This window comes from Octodon degus, unplaced genomic scaffold (genome assembly GCF_000260255.1).
Source record: "Octodon degus isolate 3935 unplaced genomic scaffold, OctDeg1.0 scaffold00133, whole genome shotgun sequence".
NCBI lineage: Eukaryota > Metazoa > Chordata > Mammalia > Rodentia > Octodontidae > Octodon > Octodon degus.
The window spans coordinates 2,928,310-2,950,306 of record NW_004524709.1 but is presented as its reverse complement, the minus strand read 5'-3'; the positions used below and the strand labels follow the sequence as shown (position 1 = coordinate 2,950,306).

The following is a 21,997-nucleotide window of genomic DNA, read 5'->3' as shown; positions in this document are numbered from 1 at the left end:
TCATATGGAAACATTTGAGGATGCTTTCTTGGTTTTCATTCTTGATGTTTAAGTACTGTTCTCTGGTTTTGCGTTCCTTTTTTTTTTTTTTTTTTTGTCTCTGTACTCCATTCCAGTCTGTTACCCCTAATGCTTTTTCCTTATTTCTTCTTTTTTTTCATATGTGTTATAACAGTTTTCCTGGTAAACCTTGTAGGCTTTGAGGATTTTTTTTTCTTTTAATGTTTTCAATGTCAAAAAATTAGGCAGAGTCTTTGTATGTTGTGCTCACCTCTTATTCCATGTAATGATACTGGTTCATATTATTAGTAGGCTCCTTTTCAAAGTGTAGTTTTTGCCTTTGTTTGATACTTATTGCTTCAGGTTCTACTTTTCTATTCTACAGTCCTACTGAATTTGTACCGATTGCTCAATCTTTGCCCTTCCTCTCCAGATCCCAAGCTTTTGTTGTAGGTAACAGGTGTCCATTTATCATTTGAAGAAACATGCTAGTGGCATTGTTGGAGATCTCATTTCAGCTGTCTTTGCACTCAGTTTTTACTTATGGCTTCTGTAATTTATCCTTCTCCCTGTCTGGACTGATGAGACAGCTTTAGACAAATTTAGACAGTATTTAGGAATATAGATGAATCACCGTTTCTCTAAACGTGATAATTTTAGACTTCTGGATAGAGAAAATAGTTGTCTGAAACTGACATTTTAAAAGTGGAAATTGAGTAGACATTAACGTTAGAAAGATGGCGAAGAAGAGCAAAGAAAAAGGATCCCCTTGGTTGCAGAAAAGTCTCCTGAAAAAGAGGAAGGCTTATTAAGCCTTCAAAGCCACCCAGGCAAAGCAGGCACTTTTGGCAAAGGAGAGGAAGGTAAAAGAGATCAAATTTAAGCAACTGAAATCTTTCTTTCATGATTCCTGGTGACAGTAATGTGACAAGGTGCATGTGAAACCTCATGCTTTGGAAGCACTTGTGAACATTCTTTGGCCTTTGTTGTCCACCTCCAAAATATTAATGGGGTGAGTTTACTAGTACAGAAGACCATTGTGAGACTTTACTTGAAGAAGTTATCCAGTTGTGTCTCTGTTAAACTCACTGCCCAAACGCTGAAAATGCTATGGATAATGGAGCCTTATGTGATCTGGGGATTTCCAAATCTAAAATCTGTCTGGGAACTCATTTTGAAACCTGAACAGGACAAGGTCAAAAATAAGACCTGGACTGGCAGGATAGCTCAGCGGACTGAGCACCTACTTAGGCAGATGTAGGAACTGGTGTTCAATCCCCTGAACTACATGCCATGCTGGCCCTGCCTCTGGGCATGCTGAGCTGACCACCAAGTCCAGGCGTGGTGGGGCACACCTGTAATCCCAGCACAGGGGAAGCTGAAAACAGGAGGATCACTATGAATCTGATCTGTGTAGTGAGACCCTGTAGACTCTGTACGCAATACATAAAATACACACACACACACACACACACACACACACACACAGAATAAGACCTTCCTCTGACAGATAGCACTGTGATCAAGAGCACGTGGGCAAGTTTGGCATCTTTTTCCTGAAAGAACTCATTCACAAAATCACCTTTCTAAGGGTGCATTTCTAGGAGATCGCCCGCTTCTTACACCCTTTCCATCTGTCTGTGGCCCAGCATGCTGTCAAGAACAGGGTAGCCTTTCTCAAGGAGACGGGCTCCCCTGGCTATTGAGGCAAATGCTTCAACCAGTTCATCTGCCAGCTAAACTAGTTTCAGAATATCGGAGAGCAACACCTTGAAGGGTGTTTTTTTTGTTTTTGGAACTGCTACCAAGTATCTTCAGAGAAGATAATTTTGCTGCTTTCAGAGGCTGGAAGGAAGTGTAAGTTAAGCGCTATGGCAGGCATCTCTCACCACAGTCCAGTTTCAAGAAAGAGTTCTACTGTTTCCCAACATGCCACCACTAAAATCAACACATGCTGTGGAGGAAGTCCTCTTTTGTTGCATCTTCTGTCCTGGGGCTTGCTTTTGGTGAATGAGTAACCTAAGAAGGGTGAGAAGCTTTCTGTCCCCCTGACTTGGAGCAGTGGACCAAACCCAGAGGCATACTTGAGTCTGGAACCCCAGGGCTTTCTTTTGAAAAAACTTGAAACAAAGTTACAGCTGTCATGAAAACAAGTGTTCACCTGTCTCAGTCAAGAGTCCACTTTCCAGCTTTCAGTGATAGCTTTGTAAGGTCTCAGACTTGCCTTGCTCAGGTGGCTTTTTTTTGCATGTGTGTGTACAGGGTCTTACTATACAGATTGGAGTCCTGATGATCCGCCTGTTTTCAGCCTCCCAAGCACTGGGATTACAGATGTGCATGCCACCACGCCCAGTCTCAGTTGCACTCTCAGGGCACACCAAGGGCAGAGCCAGAGTGGGCGTGGCACGCCGGGCCCTGCGTCTGCCTAAACAGGCACTTGCACTTTAATCCACTGAGATACTTGGCTGGCCCTCAGGTGGCTTTTGTACCCTGGGTTGGAAATGACTCAGCTTCTTTTCTCTCTCAAAATTTGGGAAAGAATCCAGGTGTACTGCCACACACCTGTAATCGCAGCACTGGTAATCTTAGTACTGGGGGGTTTGAGGCAAGAGGATCACTAGAGTTTGAGGCTAGCCTGGGCTACAAAGTGAGTTCAAGGCCAGCCTGAACTGCATAGTGAAACCTTGTTTCAAAAAGACATAAATACAATAAGAATTTGGGGGTTGGGGAGATAACTTGGCAGCATAAGCGGCTCCCCAGCAAGCACAAGGTCCCTGAGTTCGATCCCCAATACTGCATGCCCTGTGGGCCCCAGAACTTGATGTGGTGGTGCACAACTATAATCCCAGCACTGGGGGGACTGAGAAAGGAGGATCACTATGAGTCTGAGCTGTGAGGTGAAATCCTGTGACAAATCTTTTTTTAAAAAAATTGGGAAAGAAATAAAAAAATAAAACTGGAAATTATATGGGTGTGATGGGAAAAACCTGTAATCCCAGTACTCGGCTAAGGCAGGATTGCTGTAAGTTTGGGACTAACATTGGTCAGCCTTTCACTGCATAGCAAAATTGTGTCTCAAAAAACAAAGGAAATTAACATTAAAAACGTTTTCCAACATTTATGTCTTTATGTACCTGGTTATGTAGATATGTATAAATGTTTATATATACATATATGTATATATATATATATATATATATATATATATGTATAGATGTGTATTAACTTGGTTAGATCGCTTTCCCCATGCTTTTATCATTGTGTGACTTCATGTAGATAATGTAGTTTATCTTAGAAAAGCAATGATAAAAATTATTCACATACTTTTTTTTAAAGTTCATATTCTTTACATCAATACTCTAGTTTTCTTGAGCCAATATAACTGTTGTTAGCCTTTTCAGTATGGACTGTTAATTTTCCTTTCAGTCAAAATCCTCTGTGAGTCTGGTAGGCTCTGGAGTGGAGCCTTTGGCAGGGCTTTCTCAAGGATGCAGACTGCTCTCATCTCACTGCTATAGTTTCCAGGGTCACATGGAGAAGAGTGAGGGAACTTTGGCCTTTAATACCATGGAAAAGAAGTAACACCTGTTAGCCTTTGGCAACAAGAATGTCTGAAATGACATAGGGAAGTATGTGAAGCATTGGGTTAGCACATGGCCTGTGCTACTCATAGAGACATCTTTTTAGTTATTATACTTGTACTTCTGTAGAAATTTATTTTATTGAAAACAGCAAAAAATTTTGACTTGGTTACTAGAGGATAGTCTGTTGGAAGACGTAATGTATTTATATCTTTGACTGTTGCTGTGTAGTGGCATTTTTGCATTTTAGATAAATTCCAATTGAATTGTGTCCAAAATCTCTAAATGGTTTAGTAGTTTCTAATTTTTTTGCACTTGTAATGTTATTAGTACTCTCTTTAGTCTTTCCATTGTTCGAATAAAATAGTCTCTGTCTCTAAAATTTCTTGGTACACAACTTAACTCACTGTAAAGCTCTGCAAGATGTAGTGCTAAGGAGAGTTTCAAGCCAAGTTTGTGTTCCTGGTAAGGTGTATATATTGTTATGATCAGAAAAGTCTTTAATTTTGAAGGTCATCTTTTGTCTGTCTGCGCTACCTGTAATATTTGGCTTGTCTCTGAGAAAAATGTCTTGGTCCGTAGGGATGATGGAGTAGAAATAAAGCAAGCAAGGGTCAGTCCTCCATCATTCTGTTTTTCTTCCCTGCTCTCCTAAGTACTCTCACCTTCCTCTATCCTTAGAATGAAAGAAGTGACAGGTGTATTCTAAGAGTGTGGCAAGGAAAATAAGCAGGGTTTGATTTAGAGTAAGCAGACTAGAATAATCTGGGTATCTGAAATGAATTAGTACTTCTCAGATAAAGAAGTACAAAGAGCAAATTATGAAAAAGTGTTCACTTGGTAAATGCAAATTTAAGCCCTGAGATTCCATCTCCAGAAAGAATGACTACTTTGAAGAAATCAGTCAGTTAACAAGTACTGGTAAAGCTGTGGAAAAAACTGTTGGTAGAACTATAAATTGGTGCAACCAATGTAGAAATTAGTGTGGAGATTTCTCACAAAACAAAAACTAGAGGTTCCATCTAATTCAGCTATTCTCCTTTTAGGTATCTTCCCAAAAAGAATTAAAAGCATTATACCACAGCAATGTATGTCCACCCATGTTTATATCAGCAGCACAGTTTGTAATAGCTAAATCTTAAAAACAATCCAGATGCACAATAGCTGATGAAAGACTAAAGAAAATGTTTTTGTATACAATGGAGTACTGTTCTGCCACAAAGATGAATAAGCTTAAGACTTTTTTTTTTTTTTTTTTTTTTTTAATGTATTTGGTTCATGGTCTCACTATGCATCTCTAACTCATAGTGATCCTATGTAGTGAGCCTGGTCTTGGTGGCCAGCTCAGCATGCTCAGGGGCAGGGCCAACACAGCATGCAGGACTGTTGTATGTTACGGGTCGGTGCCGAAAGAAACGACAAGAAGACCTGATGAATGTAGCTTTAGAGGTCTCACTGAGATTAGTCTCTCTCCAAGTGAGCCCAGAGCCTCAGAAGCATCTCACTTTTATTGAGGGGTAAAGGCAGACTAAGGAATGTGCATAATTACCTAAGTGAATACAAACTATTATATCTATTGGCTTCCACCATTTGCCTAACACTAGGTTCACACAAATGCTAGCCGATAACATCCCAAGCAAGGGATCAAAGGACAGAGCGCCTGCAGGAGAAGCTGTTATCTGCTGCTTTGGGTCCCAGCTTTCCGGGAATTTGCAAACAGACAGCAACCCTCCTCGGGCTCAGTCCAGTGTTTCCTGCTCTCTTGGGACATCAGGCTTTTGTCTCAAATCTATATCTCTATACAGGACCAGGTCTGTGTACTTGCCTAACTAAGCAGGCACTTAGTCCGCTGAACTATCTTGCCAGCCCTATGAGACATTTTAGGTACATAGTTTCCCCTTGAGACTGAGTTAAATTGAAATTGAACACACATTTACATATTGTATTTTTTCTCTTGTGTGGAAACCAGAAGGATAAATAAGGATCAGAAAGGATGATAGATACTAGAGGATAGCAAGTTACTAATAGGGTATGGAGTCAAATTGGACCTCTGAGGCAAGGGGAAGGAAACACTTTTTTCTGTTATCACTTTCTTAGTTACTTTTCTCATTACTCAGACAAAATACCTAATACCCAAATTTAGAGGAAGAAAGGTTTGTTTGGCTCACAGTTTGTAGAGGTTTCAGTCCATAATCTGCTGGCTCCAAGGCAGTGAGACATGGCATAGACTTCACAGAGAAGAACCAGTCTGTGGTAGGCAGAAGGTAGCAAGGCAGAAGGTACCAAGCGAGAAGTGACAAACATACCAGCCTGTTTTCAGTCTCTTATTTTTGTCAAGGTTACTCTTATGGCTGGTAGCGTTCATACCCTTACTCCTAACATTACACTATGAACCAATCTCAACATCACATGCTTGATTCCAGCACCTCTAGACCCAGCCATTTCTGAAAAGCCACACCTATGACCACATGGGGCTTTGGGAGATTATCCAAACACAGGCCATAAGTTTCTCACCTCCTGCCCTCACCCAGTCTTACTAGCCTCCCATACCCACTGTTCTTGCACCTCTTGTGGTTAAGATACATCTCTCTCTTTCTATGATATATATTTCTCTTACCCTTCCTTAAAGGACATGAATTTGACTTATTATTTTTCTTTGGCCAGGATTTCCTCCCTTACCATCTAGCTTAAGCTGACCAGAAAATATACTAACAAACCCAGAGTGGATTGCTTAATAATTCTTTAAATGTGTATAATTTTGAGGCCCCATAGGCTAGATGTATATAGAGTCTGTGGTAGAGAATTGGGCTGTTCTATCCATTTAGTACTTTTGAAACTATTGGACTAAGTAACTCTTATTGTTCTTTACCATTTTTTTTAACTGCTTTACTGAGTTATAATTTTTCCACTTAAAGTGTGTGGTGGTGACCATCACCACAATCTAATTCAAAATGCTTTTTATCTCTGAAAGAGAGAACTATATACTAGTAAGCAATTCTATCCCTCACTGTCCCTTTACCCCAGCTCTAAGTAACCACTAATCTGCTTTCTATCCATGAAGATTTACTTATTCTGGATATTTCATGTGAATGAAAGTCATAATATATGGCTTTTTAATATCCATTTTCTTTCCCTTAGTATAAAAATTTCAAGATTTACCCATTTCATATCAGGAACCAGTACTTATTTGTTCCTTCTTATAGCAGTATTGTATGGATGTACCACATTTGCTTATCTCAGTTGGTAAATGTTTATTTCTGCTTTTTGACTCCTGGAAATAATGCTTTTATGACTGTGTGTAAGTCTTTATGCAGATAGCTGTTCTTATTTTTCTTGAATATATATCTAGGAGCAGACTTACTGAGTCATATAGTAACTGTGTGTAACATTTTGGGTAACTACCAGAATATTTTTCATCATGCTTATACTGTATTACATCTAAACCAAAATAACAATGCAGGAGGGTCTAGTTTCTCCACATCCTTGTCCACACTTGTTTTGGTCCATTTTTAGATTATATTACCCTAGGGTCTGAAGTAAAACCGCTGTAATTTTGATGTTATATTTCTCTAATGGCTAGTAGTGTGCATTTTTTTCTTAGCTTGTTGGCCATGTGTATATCTGGAAAAATACAAATTCTAATCATCCTACCCCTCCCCTTTTAATTTTAAGTATGTTTTTATTAAGGAGTTTTAAGTCTTGCTTTATTCAGGATACATCTCCTTTATCTGATGTATAATTTGCAGGTATCTTCCTTCACTTATCTTTTCACTCACTTGATAGTATAGTTTGTAGTTTAAAAACATTAAAAACATAATATAATCCATCTTTACAGTGCTTAAAGGTGTGGTCTGAAGCAGAATTTAACTTCTAGGTGTTTTCTACCTTCTTTAGTGTTGAAAAAATTATATATATGTATTTTTTTTTTTTTTAATCTGGAATTGAATTAAAGACTTTGCACTTGCCAGGCAGGCACTATGCCAACTGAGCTGTATCCCAGGCACTATCATTATATTTCTTAAACTATTAATTTAAAGTATTCCCCACAAATGAAATCTAGAAATCTCCTTAATTAGATATTTACATACCATTTTACAGGTAATATATAACAGATATATAGATAGGTAGATAGATATAGATATAGATATAGATATATATAATTGAAATTTTACATAAGGTGGTTTACAACTCAGTACTCATGTGTACATCATCCAAATGAAGCTACATTCACAGCACCCATGAAAGCTTACCGAAGCAAGATTTTTAAAATCTCAGAACCAGGGAATACACTGTACCTAAATCTCTTTTTTACTTGTTTGTGTTTTTGAGACAGTGTCTTACTGTGTAGTTCAGGCTAGCCTTGAACTCATGACTGATGATCCTCCTGCCTCAGCCTCCCAAGTGCTGGGAATGTATGGTGTGTCACTGCAACTGGCTGTTTTTTCCCTTTTTAACTAGAGATACACCACAAGTTGTTATTAGTATTAGTTATTTGGAAGCCATATGAATTTAGCCAGATGTTGGCAGTTGACGTCCAGAATCACCTTAGAGTGACATAAACAGAGATCCTTTCGATGTGAAGTACTATACTTAATACTTAAACAGTTTTCCTGATCAGGGTTTACAGAATGTTAGCTGGCATTTTAGTAATATTTTTATCAGATCACCTCAACTCAGTAAATTTGAAATTGTGTTTGTGTGTGTGTGTGTTTAACACGTATTAATTAGTATAGTTTACCACTTGATGGCACTATTGCACTGGAAACAAAACTGATAAAAGCTAAACATGGCATTTAGTTGTGGATTTCACAATCAGTAACTTCAATCTTTTATTATATTTTGTCTTTATGGGATCATTTGCTTTGGTGTTTTCCATAAAGAAACTTCTTTATATTGATTGAGTTGTAACAGTTCTTACATCTTTACTTTAGACCCTCCCCCCCTTTTTTTTTTGGTTTGATGCTGGGCAATAAAACCCAAGGAATACTAAGCTATTAAGCTACATTCCTTTGTTTGTTTGCTTGTTTGTTTGTTTGTTTGTTTTTGTTTTGTTAAGATGGGGTCTTCTTTGTCCAGACTGACATGAAACTTGACATCTTTCTACTTTAGCCTTCAGATTAGCTGGGATTACAGGTGGAACCATCAGGCTGGCTTTCTCCAGGTATTACTGAGCTCAGAGATAAAATAAGAGCTTTAAGCAGTCAAATTCTTTAATATTTTTAAAGAGGATAAGAAAGCTAGATATGTTTAGAGCTAACTGATTAATAGATTAAAAACTTATAAGATGTGGTAGGGATATAGCTCAGCAGCACAGCGTTTGCCTGGCAAATGCAAGGCCCTAAGTTTGATTCCTAGTACCAAAAAAGAAAGCACCCCAAAAAATCAACTTGCAAGAACTGCTTCTTTTCCTTCCACTCAGTAATAAAAGTATATGAGTTCTTGTTTTATTTACTTGTTATTAGTGACTGAGTGGTTACTAACTTCATTATTAACTGCTAGTAGTAGGATACTTAGAGGTATGATTCAGAGACCTTAAAAATATAAACAGGATTTTGTTGAGGAAAAAACAAATACCATCTTTTAAAAGTAGTTCACTGCTAATTGCTAGTAAAAATAATCACCCTTAGAAGATTATAGAATTCAGGATCTAAGTTTATTTTACTTTGAAAAAACTCAGATAAAGTATCTGTTTAGCTTATCAGATGAACTTTCCAGCTTTTTAGTGAAGTTTTACTGCTTATGATTTGATTTTGTGTTTCTCTAGCCTTATTTACTGATACGACATTTTGTACACTAGTCCCATTGAAGTTTATATTTTTAAGAAGGTAAAAAGAATTTTTTTGTTTGTTTGCTGCTTTGTTTGTTAGTAATAAGGCTTAAACCTAGGGCCTTCCACATGTTAGGCAAGTTCTCTACCACTGAGCTACATATCCAGTCATATGTTATTTTCAGACAAGGTTTTGCTGACTTGCCTAAGTTGGCCTTGTAATGTTCCTTCCTCAGCCTCCTAAAAGCTAGGTTTACAGATGTATGCCATCTCACCCAGCTAAAACTGGGAAGTATTTTTAAGCACCAGTTATCATTGAATAAATGAAATAATGTATAATTTATTACCTTATGTGTAGTATATGGGGGTTTATTTTGTAAAATAAAAAAGACAAAACTAGAGCAGGGTGAAATTTAGTATTAAGAGAATAAAAATAGTAAAAAGAAAAAACCCATTAAAAGTGATAAAGAATTTCACTAAGTAAAATGATAGGAATTAAGCAATGGTTGTTATATTGCATATTTTTGTCTTCAGATTAGTTTTTCAGATTACTAGACATAAGCATGCAAAATTGGTGAAAAGAATTATAAAAAATTAAAAAGAGAAAAATTTAAGCATTAACTACTTTCAATAGACCAGCAGAAATCAACAGTACAATTATCCAAGCTATTCTGTGTATATACATGTGTTTCTTTTTCCCTTTCTTGTTTCTTAACTATTCATTTTATAGAGCTAAGGTATACCGAGAAAAAGTGTCTAAGTATACTTCCACAAGACCTTTCCCAAAATGAACAAAAACTAGAAAAAACCTTTTTTGGTGTGGGTCATTTGGAGGCAGGGTTATGCAGTTCAGGCTGGCCTTGAACTACCAGTGATCCTCTTGCCTCAAACTACTCTTTAAACCATTTTTATTTTTTATTTATTTATTTATTTTTAAAGTTCTTTTTTTTCCTTTATTTTCTTTGTTTATTTATTTTATTTAGTGTGTGTGGCCAGCTCAGCCCACCAGGGGGCGAGGCTGGCTGGCATGTGGTGCTGGGGGATTGAACCGCAGCCCCTGTGCTTTGCTTAGCTTAGCTTGTTCTAAGTAGGTGCTTTAGACCACTGAGCCATCTCACCAGCCCTAAACCATTTTTAAATGCCTGTTAAAGCTGAAAGCACTTCGCTGTGAAGTTAGTTTGACACCTGAACATATAGTACAGACGATTTTGCTTTAAAGTAGATAGCTATGACTGCTGTTTTGGGGTAGGAAAAAGACTCAAAATAAATTAGGATAATTGGAAGATGAAGAAAATGGAACAGAGTATAAGATGGACCAAAGAAGAGAAAAGGAGATAATACAGTTTTAAGAATTTTGATGCCAAGTGTTGTAATCAAATACTAGTGGATAGAAAAAGAACCAGAATGAAACTTAGTTTTAGAAATTCTAGGGCTGATTCTTAAAAAATTCAAATAGAGAAGCACCTAGAAAGCTTATTATGAAGAAAAAGAAAATTTAAGAAGTGATATGTTGGCTGCTTCAACAAAGCAATCAGGCTCAGGTTGTTCTGGTTCGATCCCCACAACTCAAGCCAGCCAAACCTGCCCTGAAGGCATTCGGAGCAAAAAAAAAAAAGAAGTGATATATTAAAATTTTAGAAGTTTCTAGGTGGTATGCTGAAATTGTTTTTAAAACTACTTTAAGAGGGGGACAACCCCCTTGGGACCCCCTTCTGTCCCTCTCAGAAGCATTTTTTCCCCTAATAAATACATTGTGCTGTAAATAAATATATACATAATATATATGGTATGTATTATATATATTTTATATACATATATTTAATTTTATATACATGTATTTATATATATATACATATATATGTATATATGTATATATATATAATTCCTTGGAGAAAGCTCAGTGAAAACACATGCTTTTAAAAAGTTACATTTCCAGAATTGATTCAATACAAAATGCCCCCATAAACCAATGATCATGGAAGAAATATGAAGTTAGCAATCAATTTCATTTCAGATAGACTAAGACTCCTTAGCTTTATTGATTTCTGTTTTGTAGAACAAATAATTCCTCTGCTGTATCACTAGTTCCAGAGCCTAGAAAACTTGACATTTTAAATGAAAAACTAGCCAAAATCTAATAAAAAAGAATAAGAATTAAAAGTACCAATCATAAGTGCCTGCCTGACAAGTGCATGGTCCTGAGTTTGATCCACGACAAACCCTCCCCCCTCCAAAAAAAAAAAAACAAAAAACAAAAACTACCAACCAGTCTGATTTTTCGCTTGATATGTAAGTTATAGGAAAACATTATCAAATCAAATTTAGTAGTATATTAAAAATCCAGCATGATCAAAGAAGATTGACCTTGGGAATAGAAAGATACTTTAATGTAGGAAATCTATTAGTAGATGTAATGTCAATTGGGAAAATAGGAAACTGAATATCCTGTTAATTGCTTAAGATATTTGATAAACAACTTTTGTTTGATAAAATAGAAAATTAGATAGCATTTAATATTATTAAAATAGTTTTGATTTCTTTAATATGGGGCAGAATATCTTAGACTAGATGCAAACTTTGTAATTAATTACAAACTCTGTAATTAAACATTTGTGAGTCTTTGGGTAATGGCAAGGTGAGCTGTCTCACCTTGCCAGAGCTGGTGAGATAGCTCAGTGGACTAAGTGACTGCTTGGCAAGTGCAGGGACAGGGATTCGATCCCTGGCACCACATGAGCATGCTGAGCTGGCCATTAAGACTGGGCATGGTGGCGCATGCCTATAATCCCAGCACTGGGGAGGCTGAAAGCAGAAGGATCACTATGAGTCCAAGCTGCATAGTGAGACCCTGTACCAGATACATTTTTTAAAAAGTGAGATGCCAGTGATTGTTTCAGTAGCCTAAATATGAAATTGCAGCTATACAGGCAATATTAGCATGGGCTCTGTGCAAGGATGAATATTTTTGAATATATGTAACTGTGAATTGGAAGGACCCTTCTTCCAAAATCCATAAATACGTTATACTTTTAATATTTTCACTCTTTATACTATTGGTTTATATTTCCATATCCTCAAATTATCTGTGGGTAGTTTGAATGCTGATCTGTGTTCTAATGATTAGCACAACACTAGGCTCATAGTAAATTTTGTTAAATGGAATTCAGTAGTTTCATGACTATGTATGATGTACAAACTTTATTATAGGTACTATTTTGAATATTAGTTAACTTTCAATGAAACTTACGTTCTAGTGGGGAGGGGAGATACATAATATAACAAATAGGTAAATTATACACATAACTATGTTAGAAGGTGGTAAGTTGTATTTTAAAAAGTAGTACAGGATAAAGTGATTGGGATAGGTGGAAGTGGATTTGCAAATGCAATGAAATATTCCCAATGAGTCTCATGGAATTGTCTTGTGCTTAGCGAAAGAATAAACAGTATAGATTTTTAGGGAAAGGATATTCTAGCCTAAGGGAAGGACCATGCAGGATTTCTTAGTGAGATTACTGAGGGAGGAGTATGTGTAAGAAGAGAAGAGAATTGGAAAAGAGGTACTGTATCAGCCTATGAGGTCACAGCAGTACTCTTTGTAATGGAATTGGAACCTAGCCCTCCTAACTTGTAGTGCATTGCTCTTAGTTACCCTGTGAACTCAGCTCTTGTGTCACTGAATTATGTTATGGCAATAGAATACTTCTTTGTTGTTAAAATGGGTGTGGAAAACAAACGAGCTAATACTTTAACAAGAATTTATAAATTTTATGATAGTATAAATTCATCAGTTGCAAGAAAATAAAATGTTCATTTGCCCCAGCCTTTTCCAACACTAGCGACATCAAAATATTATTGCATATTTATAAGAGTATACATATTTGTAATATAAGAGTATTAACATCTTTGTAGTATTAGAAAGTAAAGTTACATTATGTGCACTTTCCATGTGACAGTTTAACTTTCAATAGGTAAAACTTTTAAAATATTCTAAACATTTAAATTTTAACAGTAAATGTTCTGATTCAAAACATTTGTGAGTCGTCAGATAATGGTTTATAGTTTTCACTTTGTTTAATGTAGGATATATTTAAAATTTATTAAGGTACTACTGCACAGCTAGCGTATTCTGTGGCTTCTGTCCCTTTATTTCTGAAATGAGGAGCATAGTATGTACCTCATATGTGCTAGGAATAATAGACATAAGAGGCATTAGTAAAACGTGACTCCAGTCGTTTCCTTTCCTTAACCCCCCCTTTGAAGTGTATCTCCCTTCTTCCTTACCCATGCCCCTTCTATCTCAAGATCGCTTTGTTCATGATGGGAGATTCCAGGATATAATTCTAAGCCTTTCATGATACAAGTCTTGTTTTTTGTGATGATAAAGTATTTTCTTTTTGTTTGATTAAAAAAAAAAGGCCATTTATTTATTTAGTAAGCACAGGGTCTCACTATGCAGGTCAGGCTGTAGTGATCCTCCCATCTCAGCCTCCCCAGTGCTGGAATTACAGGTGTGCACCACCACACCCTGTTTCAGTGGTCAGCACAGCAATCCCAGGGTTCTGGGGCTGGCCTGACGTGCAGTACTGGGGATTGAACACAGTCCTTATACTTGCCACACGGGTACTTAGATTGCTGAGCTGTCTCCTTAGCCTGCTAATAAACTTCTTTCGTGTATGTATGCGGATTGTTTCTGTTATAAATGACCTCAAGCTATTACAGTTTGTATCTACTTGTTATGATTTTTAACTTCTTTTTTTTTTTTTTTTTTCAATTGTCTTTAGTATTTCTGCTTTGTTTAGGTTTTCACTGCTTCTCTTCAGAAACTGATCTGCTAAGTGTTGAACCACTGGCTTGTGCACTTATTCAAATTAAAAAAAATTAATAGTAGCTGCCTGGAATGTTGCATTAAAGCAGTCTGTAGCTGCATCCAGATCGATGGGAAACATGCTGTGAACGATGGAAGGGATGGCAGTGTGTATGCCATGTGTTATCATTAATTATCTTAAGACACAGGCCTGAGTAGTTCTACAATGAGTAAAATATGTGTTTGTGTGTGGTTATGTGATAGTGTTTTAACTTCTCAAATGCATTGTGTTTATTGGTTGTTCTCTTTCCTTGGGTGATTGAAATTGCCAAATAACTTATCCTGGGTAATTGGAGGAAATTATTTGAAAGGACTATATTTTGCTCTAGTTAACTTTTAGGGTTATGAATTTGTTACTCAACAGTTATGTGATTAGAAATTTAAGCCATATCGAAACCTACCCTTTGTGTTGTATTTCATAGCAGATTGGAGATTTGTAATAAATCTATTGAAAGGAAAATGTCAGATTATTAATAAACTTTTGAGTTTAATTTCCAGACACTTCATAATGTAGTAGATAGGCACATCTGAAAATTTATTAGTTTTTACAATCACTTAACGTATGAATATATCTGATAAAGTTCAAATTTTAAAATGAATTATTTTTGATGTTTTCCTTTTACACATATCATATAACTTTTGCAGGTTGGATTTGCTACCATTTTATGCAAGATTGGTTGCTACTTTGCATCCCTGTATGTCTGATGTAGCAGAGGATCTTTGTTCCATGCTGAGAGGGGATTTCAGATTTCATGTATGTATCTAAACATTTGTTTCTGTAATATGTATATTCTTACAGGTTGAGTGGGGATTCTTTAGTTTAAGAACATAATTATTTTGTCGGTAAGTTGATAGTGGTGTAACAGTTAATATTTTATAGAATTCTTAATTTTTTAATGTAGATTTATTCAGCAGAGCTTAAAGTTGATGTGATATTCCAACTGCCAGCATTGTCTTAATTATCTGTTATTTGAGGAGGGCCAGTGTTCCTATCCTGTTCCCCCATTATAGGTACTGCACATTTTGCTTTTGTAAATTAAAAAAACTTCACGGTCAAGACAGAGGCCTTATTGGATGTCCCAGAAGAAACAACAGTGGCCATGAAAAGTTGGGGTGTGGTGTTTTGTTGTATCCTTTGGAGCTTTTAAGGGTCCAGATAATGGAGAGCATAAATTTTGCAATCTTAAGGAATGCTGCTGCTGCCCATGTCTTGTTGATTCTTATTTTGAAAGTCTCTATTTTGAATAGAGGCAAGTCTCTTAAAGAACACCCCAGCAAATACCAGGAGACCATTACCAGACATCAGATCACTTCCTTTCCTTTCTAGTACTAGGAGTCTGGACAGACTATGTGTTAGTAGCGTAAGCCCTCAGTGCCCAGTCATCTTGTGGGAGTAACAGAACTTCAAATACAGGCATGACAGGTGGAAAAAACCCAGCTGCCAGAAGTTACTGTACATGAGCATTGGTAGACTTAAGGAAGATTTGAAAGTTAAATGTTTATTCTAGACAGTAGAAACATTATATTTTGAAAAATTAGCATTATAGTCAGTTGCTTGAGTGTACATAAAATTAGGGAATGTTTGCTATGCTTAATATAGGCTTTATTACACTCATTGTGCACAAATCAGTAATATTGTTGAGCATTCAGAGAACAGCAGACAGTTCCCTCATGATATAGTTGAAGAAAGAAGACAAATACAAAAGGAAGAGGGAAATAAAATTTTAACCCTTAAGGAGTTATCTGCTTAACTGATAAGTGAATTATTAGAGACTGTGTATTTCACATTCAAAGGAAGGGAGGAAGTCTCATGAAGGGCAAAAGAACAAGCAGTGGTTTAACGTTGAATCTTGTTGTGCATGTTAATTTATTAAAAGCTTTTTGATTAAGAATTTTTTCTTGAGGGGACCTGCCCATTAGCTCAGTTGTTTAAGTGACTGCTTAAACAAAGCAGTCAGGCTCAGGATGCTGTGGTTTGATCCCCAAATCCTCAAGCCTTGCCAGACCTGCCCTGAGCGATCCAAAAAAAGAATTTTTTCTTGGAAAAAAAAGAAAAGAATTTTTTCTTGGGTTGGGGATACAGCTCAGTGGTACAACGCCTACCTGATAAGCACAAGTTTGAGTTGAATTCCTGGTATAAAAAAATTTTTTTTCACTTGTCCAGTTTTTGCTGAAGTGTATTTCGGATTTTCATGAGTAATACTCAGCAAGATAAGCTCTATATTCAGAAAAGACTTTGAGGGTTGTTTTCTTTTCTGTTGTTTTTGTTTTTTGAGAAGGGTCTCACTATGTAGTTCAGGCTGGCCAGGAACTCACTATGTAGCCCAGGTTGGCTTCAAACTAGGGTGATCCTCCTCCCTGAGTCTTCTGAGCACTCAGGTTATAAGCAAGTACCACCACTGCCGGCCTGAACCTCAGATTTTTACTCAAGCATTTTTATTGGTTAAAATATTAGGGCACATATCTCCAGTATAGGTATATTTATTGTGCGATTATATACATTTTGCAGTTGTACCAAATACTTTGTACATTGTAGAACACACAAAAACAGATGGAAAAGTATGGAGTAAACATAAAAATAGAAGTTCCCAGTCACCCATTTGAAATGATAGAGCTGAATTTAAATGCAGTAAAATTGATAAAGTCTATACTTACTCTGCCCTCACATTTCAGATTAAGATAATTAATAACAAGGTTTTCATGTTTAGTACTTAGCAAGCATTTACTTAAGATCTTTATGAAGTCTATAAAAAGTCAAAAGAGTCATTTGTTCTTTTCTGTTTTGTTTAATATTAAAAATGAGAATCTAATTTTATTTCCTGTTTGTCTCTAATCTCAAAGATATTTTGTATGTATAAATGATGACTAAAGTTCTGTATAAAAGTTGAATCTTTGTGATTTTATTCACTTCTATTGGTGCTGTAGAATAAATTTAGTTACAGTGTGCTTCTAACTCTGGGTTTTTATGAAGTGTCGTTTTGTTTAAAAATATAAGAAGTCTAACTATGTACCTCTGCTTGCTATAGAAAAGTAGATCCTTCCACTGAAATGCCACTGGTGTTATTTTTTTGAAGTGTTACGTTAATATATAAAAAATAGTTTTTGCATAAATGACTATCATTAAGTATACATCTGCTGGTGAGATTACTTTCTTTTGAATCAGAGCACATACTTGGGAGTCCAGTACAGCAGAATTCTCAGTTGACAATTGGAAGATCTGGCTCGTGTATCCATCCTTGGTCGAGTCATTTGATGGCTTTGTGGCCTTTTATTTTTGTTTTTGTCTTGCATTTGGTTGTGGTTGTTTTTAACTAAACAGAATAACAGTAACTATTGTTTCTCAAAAAAATGAGATGATAGTATTCTGGAAAGAGCAGTAAACTAAAGACATTACCATATTATGGTCATTGTTATTAAAATAAAAGATTTGTAGGCAATAGGTTTGTTTTTCTGATGAAAATTAATTCTGAAGTTATATCTAATTGTTATTTTGATGTGCTTGTTCATACTGTACTGCCTTACTGGGATTTTGTTGAATTTTCTGTTTTTTTAAATGTGTGCCATAAGTGGAGGACTGAACTTTGCAAAAAATTTGAACTGTGACACATGACTATAATTAGTGAGTTAAAAAACCAAGTGACTATATTGTTTCATTGTAATGAAAAAATGCAGTACAGTTCATAATTATATGCAGTACAGCAAATTTAATAACTTTTTGGCATAAGTGAGCTCCCGGATTTTTATTTCTAAGGTATCATTTTCTAGAATATGTTCTTAGGGCCAGTGAGATAGCTCAGCAGACTAAGTACCTGCTTAGGCAAGCACAGTGTCTAGGGTTTGGTCCTTGGTACCTCATGCTTTGCCGGCTCCTCCCCTGGGCGTACTGAGCGGGCCACTGAGTCCAGGCGTGGTGGCACACTCCTGGAATCCCAGCCCTGGGGAGGCTGAAAACAGGAGGATCTCTATCAGTCTGAGCTGTGTAGTGAGACCCTATATCAAATACATAAAAATAAATTAATTTTTTAAAATGCTAATTTAATGGGGCTGTTAACTAACAGGGGTTGCATTTCCAAAGAAGAGGCTTGTGCTGCCAAAAACAATTTGAGAAGTACTGACTTAACTAAGTTAAATAGGTTTTTTTTGAAGGGCCTTTTTAAACTGAAAAACAAATGCTCCATTTCCCCAAATTATTTGATCATAGAACTGCTTTGCAGAATACTTCCTGGGACTGGTGTTACAGCAAAATTTTCAACTTACATAAAATAATTGGAAAGTAGCGCAAAATTATATCTAACTTATTGACATATTTGAAGTAAACTCAGACATACTAGAGTAATAGTTCTTATCACTGAGATTAAAAATGTTGATTAAGTAATATCTTTATTTTTATTTGTAGGTTCGAAAAAAGGACCAGATCAATATTGAAACAAAGAACAAAACTGTTCGTTTTATTGGAGAACTAACTAAGTTTAAAATGTTTACAAAAAATGATACGCTACATTGTTTGAAGGTTAGTGCTAAATATTTTTAATAGAAAAATGTAAATTAGTTATAATTAGTGGATAAAATGAAATAATTAGTTGATAAAGCCAAAAGAAGACAGGAAAGGAATATTGGATTATCAAAATAGAAAACACAGAGTGAAATGATACAAATGCAGCAGTGTCAGTGTTACATGAAACATGAATGACAAAATGCATCAAAAGCCTTAAGAATATAAAACTTGATTAAAACAACCATGTGCCATATACAATATAAAGACAAATTAAAAAGATGTGGAAATAATGTTGTATCAGCCTGTGCTTACTAGAGAAACAGATTTAATGCAAGTTGAACAAATTAATGTAAAGATTTATAAGATGGGTTTACAGTGACCATCAAAGAGTTAGGTATAGAAGAGCAGAAAGTTCAGTCTGCACACTGGAGACTTGAAGGATTCAGTCAGAAGTCTGGAGCTTACTTTAGTGTCTTGTGCAAGGCCATATCTGGAGGCCAAGGGGTCTGCCATGGAAAGCTGGAGGGTCTGTGCTGGAAGACAAGGGATAATGTTTGATGAAGGTGCAGACTAGAGCTCTTCTCAAGAAATAGAAGTGTGGCTTCTTCAGTACTTTTTCATCCCATTCAGGTAACATAGCTCAAGTTGTTGTTACTTACATCTAGGGTGTATTTTCTGTCTTCAGCCACACCCAGATTGCTGACAGGCTTTTCTTACTCAAGTTAACAATTAACTATTGCATACGTTATGTAAATAATCAAAAGAAAGTTAGTTTCACTGAACTGTTCTCAAAGTAGTCTTTAAAGCCAAAGCATTATTAAAACTAAAGGGTAGTTCACAGTGATGAAGAATTTTTTTTAACAGAAAAGTTTCATCTTCCTGAATTAAACACCCACTAACGTACCATAGCTTCCAAATACATAAAGCAAAAATAAATGAATCCACAGGCTAATAAGAGATTTGAAAACACCTCTCAGTGGTTAAGAAACAGCAGACAAAATAAGTATAAACTGAATGGAATTTGGTTAACGCATTTACCAACCCTGACTTCATTGACACTGGAAAAACAAAGCTTAAAGAGTCTCTTCAAATGTACATAGGTAATTTACCAAAATCAACCATAAAGTTTGAGCAGATTTGCAAGGATTGAAATTAACAAAATTAAACATCTTTATTGTATGATTTCATTGAGTACTTAAAATATTTATAATTATTGTAAATATTCAAGAGATTAAGTTTCCTGAACTTGGAGCATCTCAGGAGATTAGTATATCACAACGTATATTTAAAGAAGCTCCAGACAACATGGTAAGAGATAGAAATTTTCTGAGTGCCATAATTGAAAGGACTAACTATAAATAGGACCAAACTATAAATAGATTAGTATATTCTTTTGTACTCTCAAAAATGTATAGCGAGAATATATTTTTAATACAAAAACTTATTTCTAAGAATTCATTTTATGATTTTTGCCATAAATTCATCTGCAAGTTGCGTGTCATATTTTTTTTACAATAGAAAGAAACTAGAAGCAGCTCTAGTGTTCAATAAAGCAATTAAGTTTTAAGCTAGTTTATATTTTGCTATAATATGTACCTTGTAAATCATATGAGTCAAGGATTAAAAAAATTATTCATGCTAAGCTAATGAAACTAAGTTAATGATATGTTTAAATTTATTTTGGTATAAAAAGATTACGAAAACAAATACTAAAATGTTATGATAATGTATTAGTTATCTTCATAAATTTTATGCAGTGAGTGAATAATACTTTGAAGTAAGAATTTTGAAAAGTGAATGTTATGTATACCAAAACAAAAAAGCCTTTGAGGAAATGTCATGTAAATGACTCTAAGCTATGTATAGCATCTCAATAAAAATAGAAAGAGCTTTGACATTAGTTTCTGTCTTTTTGAAGGGAAAGATGTTAAAATATATTGAAGTTTTTCAATAAAAATTTTACAATAGAACACAGAGATGTCCAGCAATGAAACTTAGATTTGATTTTTTTTCCTTTGGCATTTTATACATTCATATACATGAGGTCTATATACTATTTTCCTTCTGTATTGGATTGAACTATTACCTTTGTAGCTTTTTCTTTGTAGCATTTCATCATTCTTACTATTCTAGATGCTGCTGTCAGACTTCTCTCATCATCATATTGAAATGGCATGTACTCTGCTGGAGACCTGTGGACGGTTTCTTTTTAGATCTCCAGAATCACACCTGAGGACCAGTGTACTTTTGGTAAGGCACTGAGAATTGTGGTAAGAACTGGAGATTCTTTATTTACTTCAGGAATTATTATCTTCCTCTGCCATATGAATATAAGCATTTCTACCTAAACCCGAATATATGAACTATAGAAATTTTTCTCACTTGACTGCCAGTGAGTTCATAATATTACAAAGTGGCGTTAAATTCAGTCTAGAAAACTAGATAGATATGTGGCTACTCTTAATGCTGTCAGACTAGAGCCAATTAGAGCCATCTTAAATGTTTTTGCTGTATCTCAAGCTATTATTTATGTGTTATTAAGCTTAAAAATAAAAAAATTTTAAAATGCAAAAAAACCCACAAAACATTAATTTGAAATTTTAATAAGGGAAAATTTTTTTTTCTTTTTTCCTTTCTCCCCTCTCCACCTTTTTTGATACAGGGGCTCACTATATAGTTCATATGGCCTTGAACTCACTAGGTAGTCCAGGCTGTCCTCCAACTCATGCCTCAACTTCCCAAGTGCTAGGATTAAAGGTATGCACCACCATGCCCAACAGGAAAATTATTTAAGCTAATTAGTATGTTAAAGTGATCCTCAAAGGTATTGGTGTTACTGTTAAAGAGAACTCCAGTTTAGGAGTCTCTTGGCTAGAGTGTTATTATATCAGTGTTGTTTTTATGGAAGTCTTGCTATGTCATTTTCTCTAGACTTATTTTTTTAGAATTTTTTTTTTTTTTTTATATAACGCACATTTATTTATCAACCTCCAACTCTGTAAACAAAAACTAAAATGCAAAGGCTTAAGATCTGGTTTGGGTTGGATTATTAGGTCACAGCAGGTTAATTAGAATGACTTTTCAGTTAATAAAGTAACCTGAAATTTAAGACCTTTGGTGTCAAAAATGATACCTGGCTTGTCTTATTTTAGGACACAAAATCCAAATTTCCCAGAGAAAACAAAAGAACCATTATCAGTAACACTTATTCTTGCTTTTTTCTTTTTTCCACATGTAAGCTTAATATTTAATTGATACATAATAATTGTACAAATTTATGGAGTATA

At 35.5% G+C, this 21,997-nt stretch overlaps 1 protein-coding gene across 1 annotated transcript in view; it reads left to right on the top strand.

The window, feature by feature from the left end:
- Positions 1-21,997, top strand: part of Upf2 (UPF2, regulator of nonsense mediated mRNA decay) — a 132,911-nt gene that overhangs the window by 53,517 nt on the left and 57,397 nt on the right. The window contains exons 9-11 of the mRNA XM_004641272.3: positions 14,861-14,969; positions 18,612-18,725; positions 20,844-20,960. Of these exons, the coding sequence (XP_004641329.1) occupies positions 14,861-14,969; positions 18,612-18,725; positions 20,844-20,960 (340 nt within the window). The remainder of the gene's footprint in view (positions 1-14,860; positions 14,970-18,611; positions 18,726-20,843; positions 20,961-21,997) is intronic.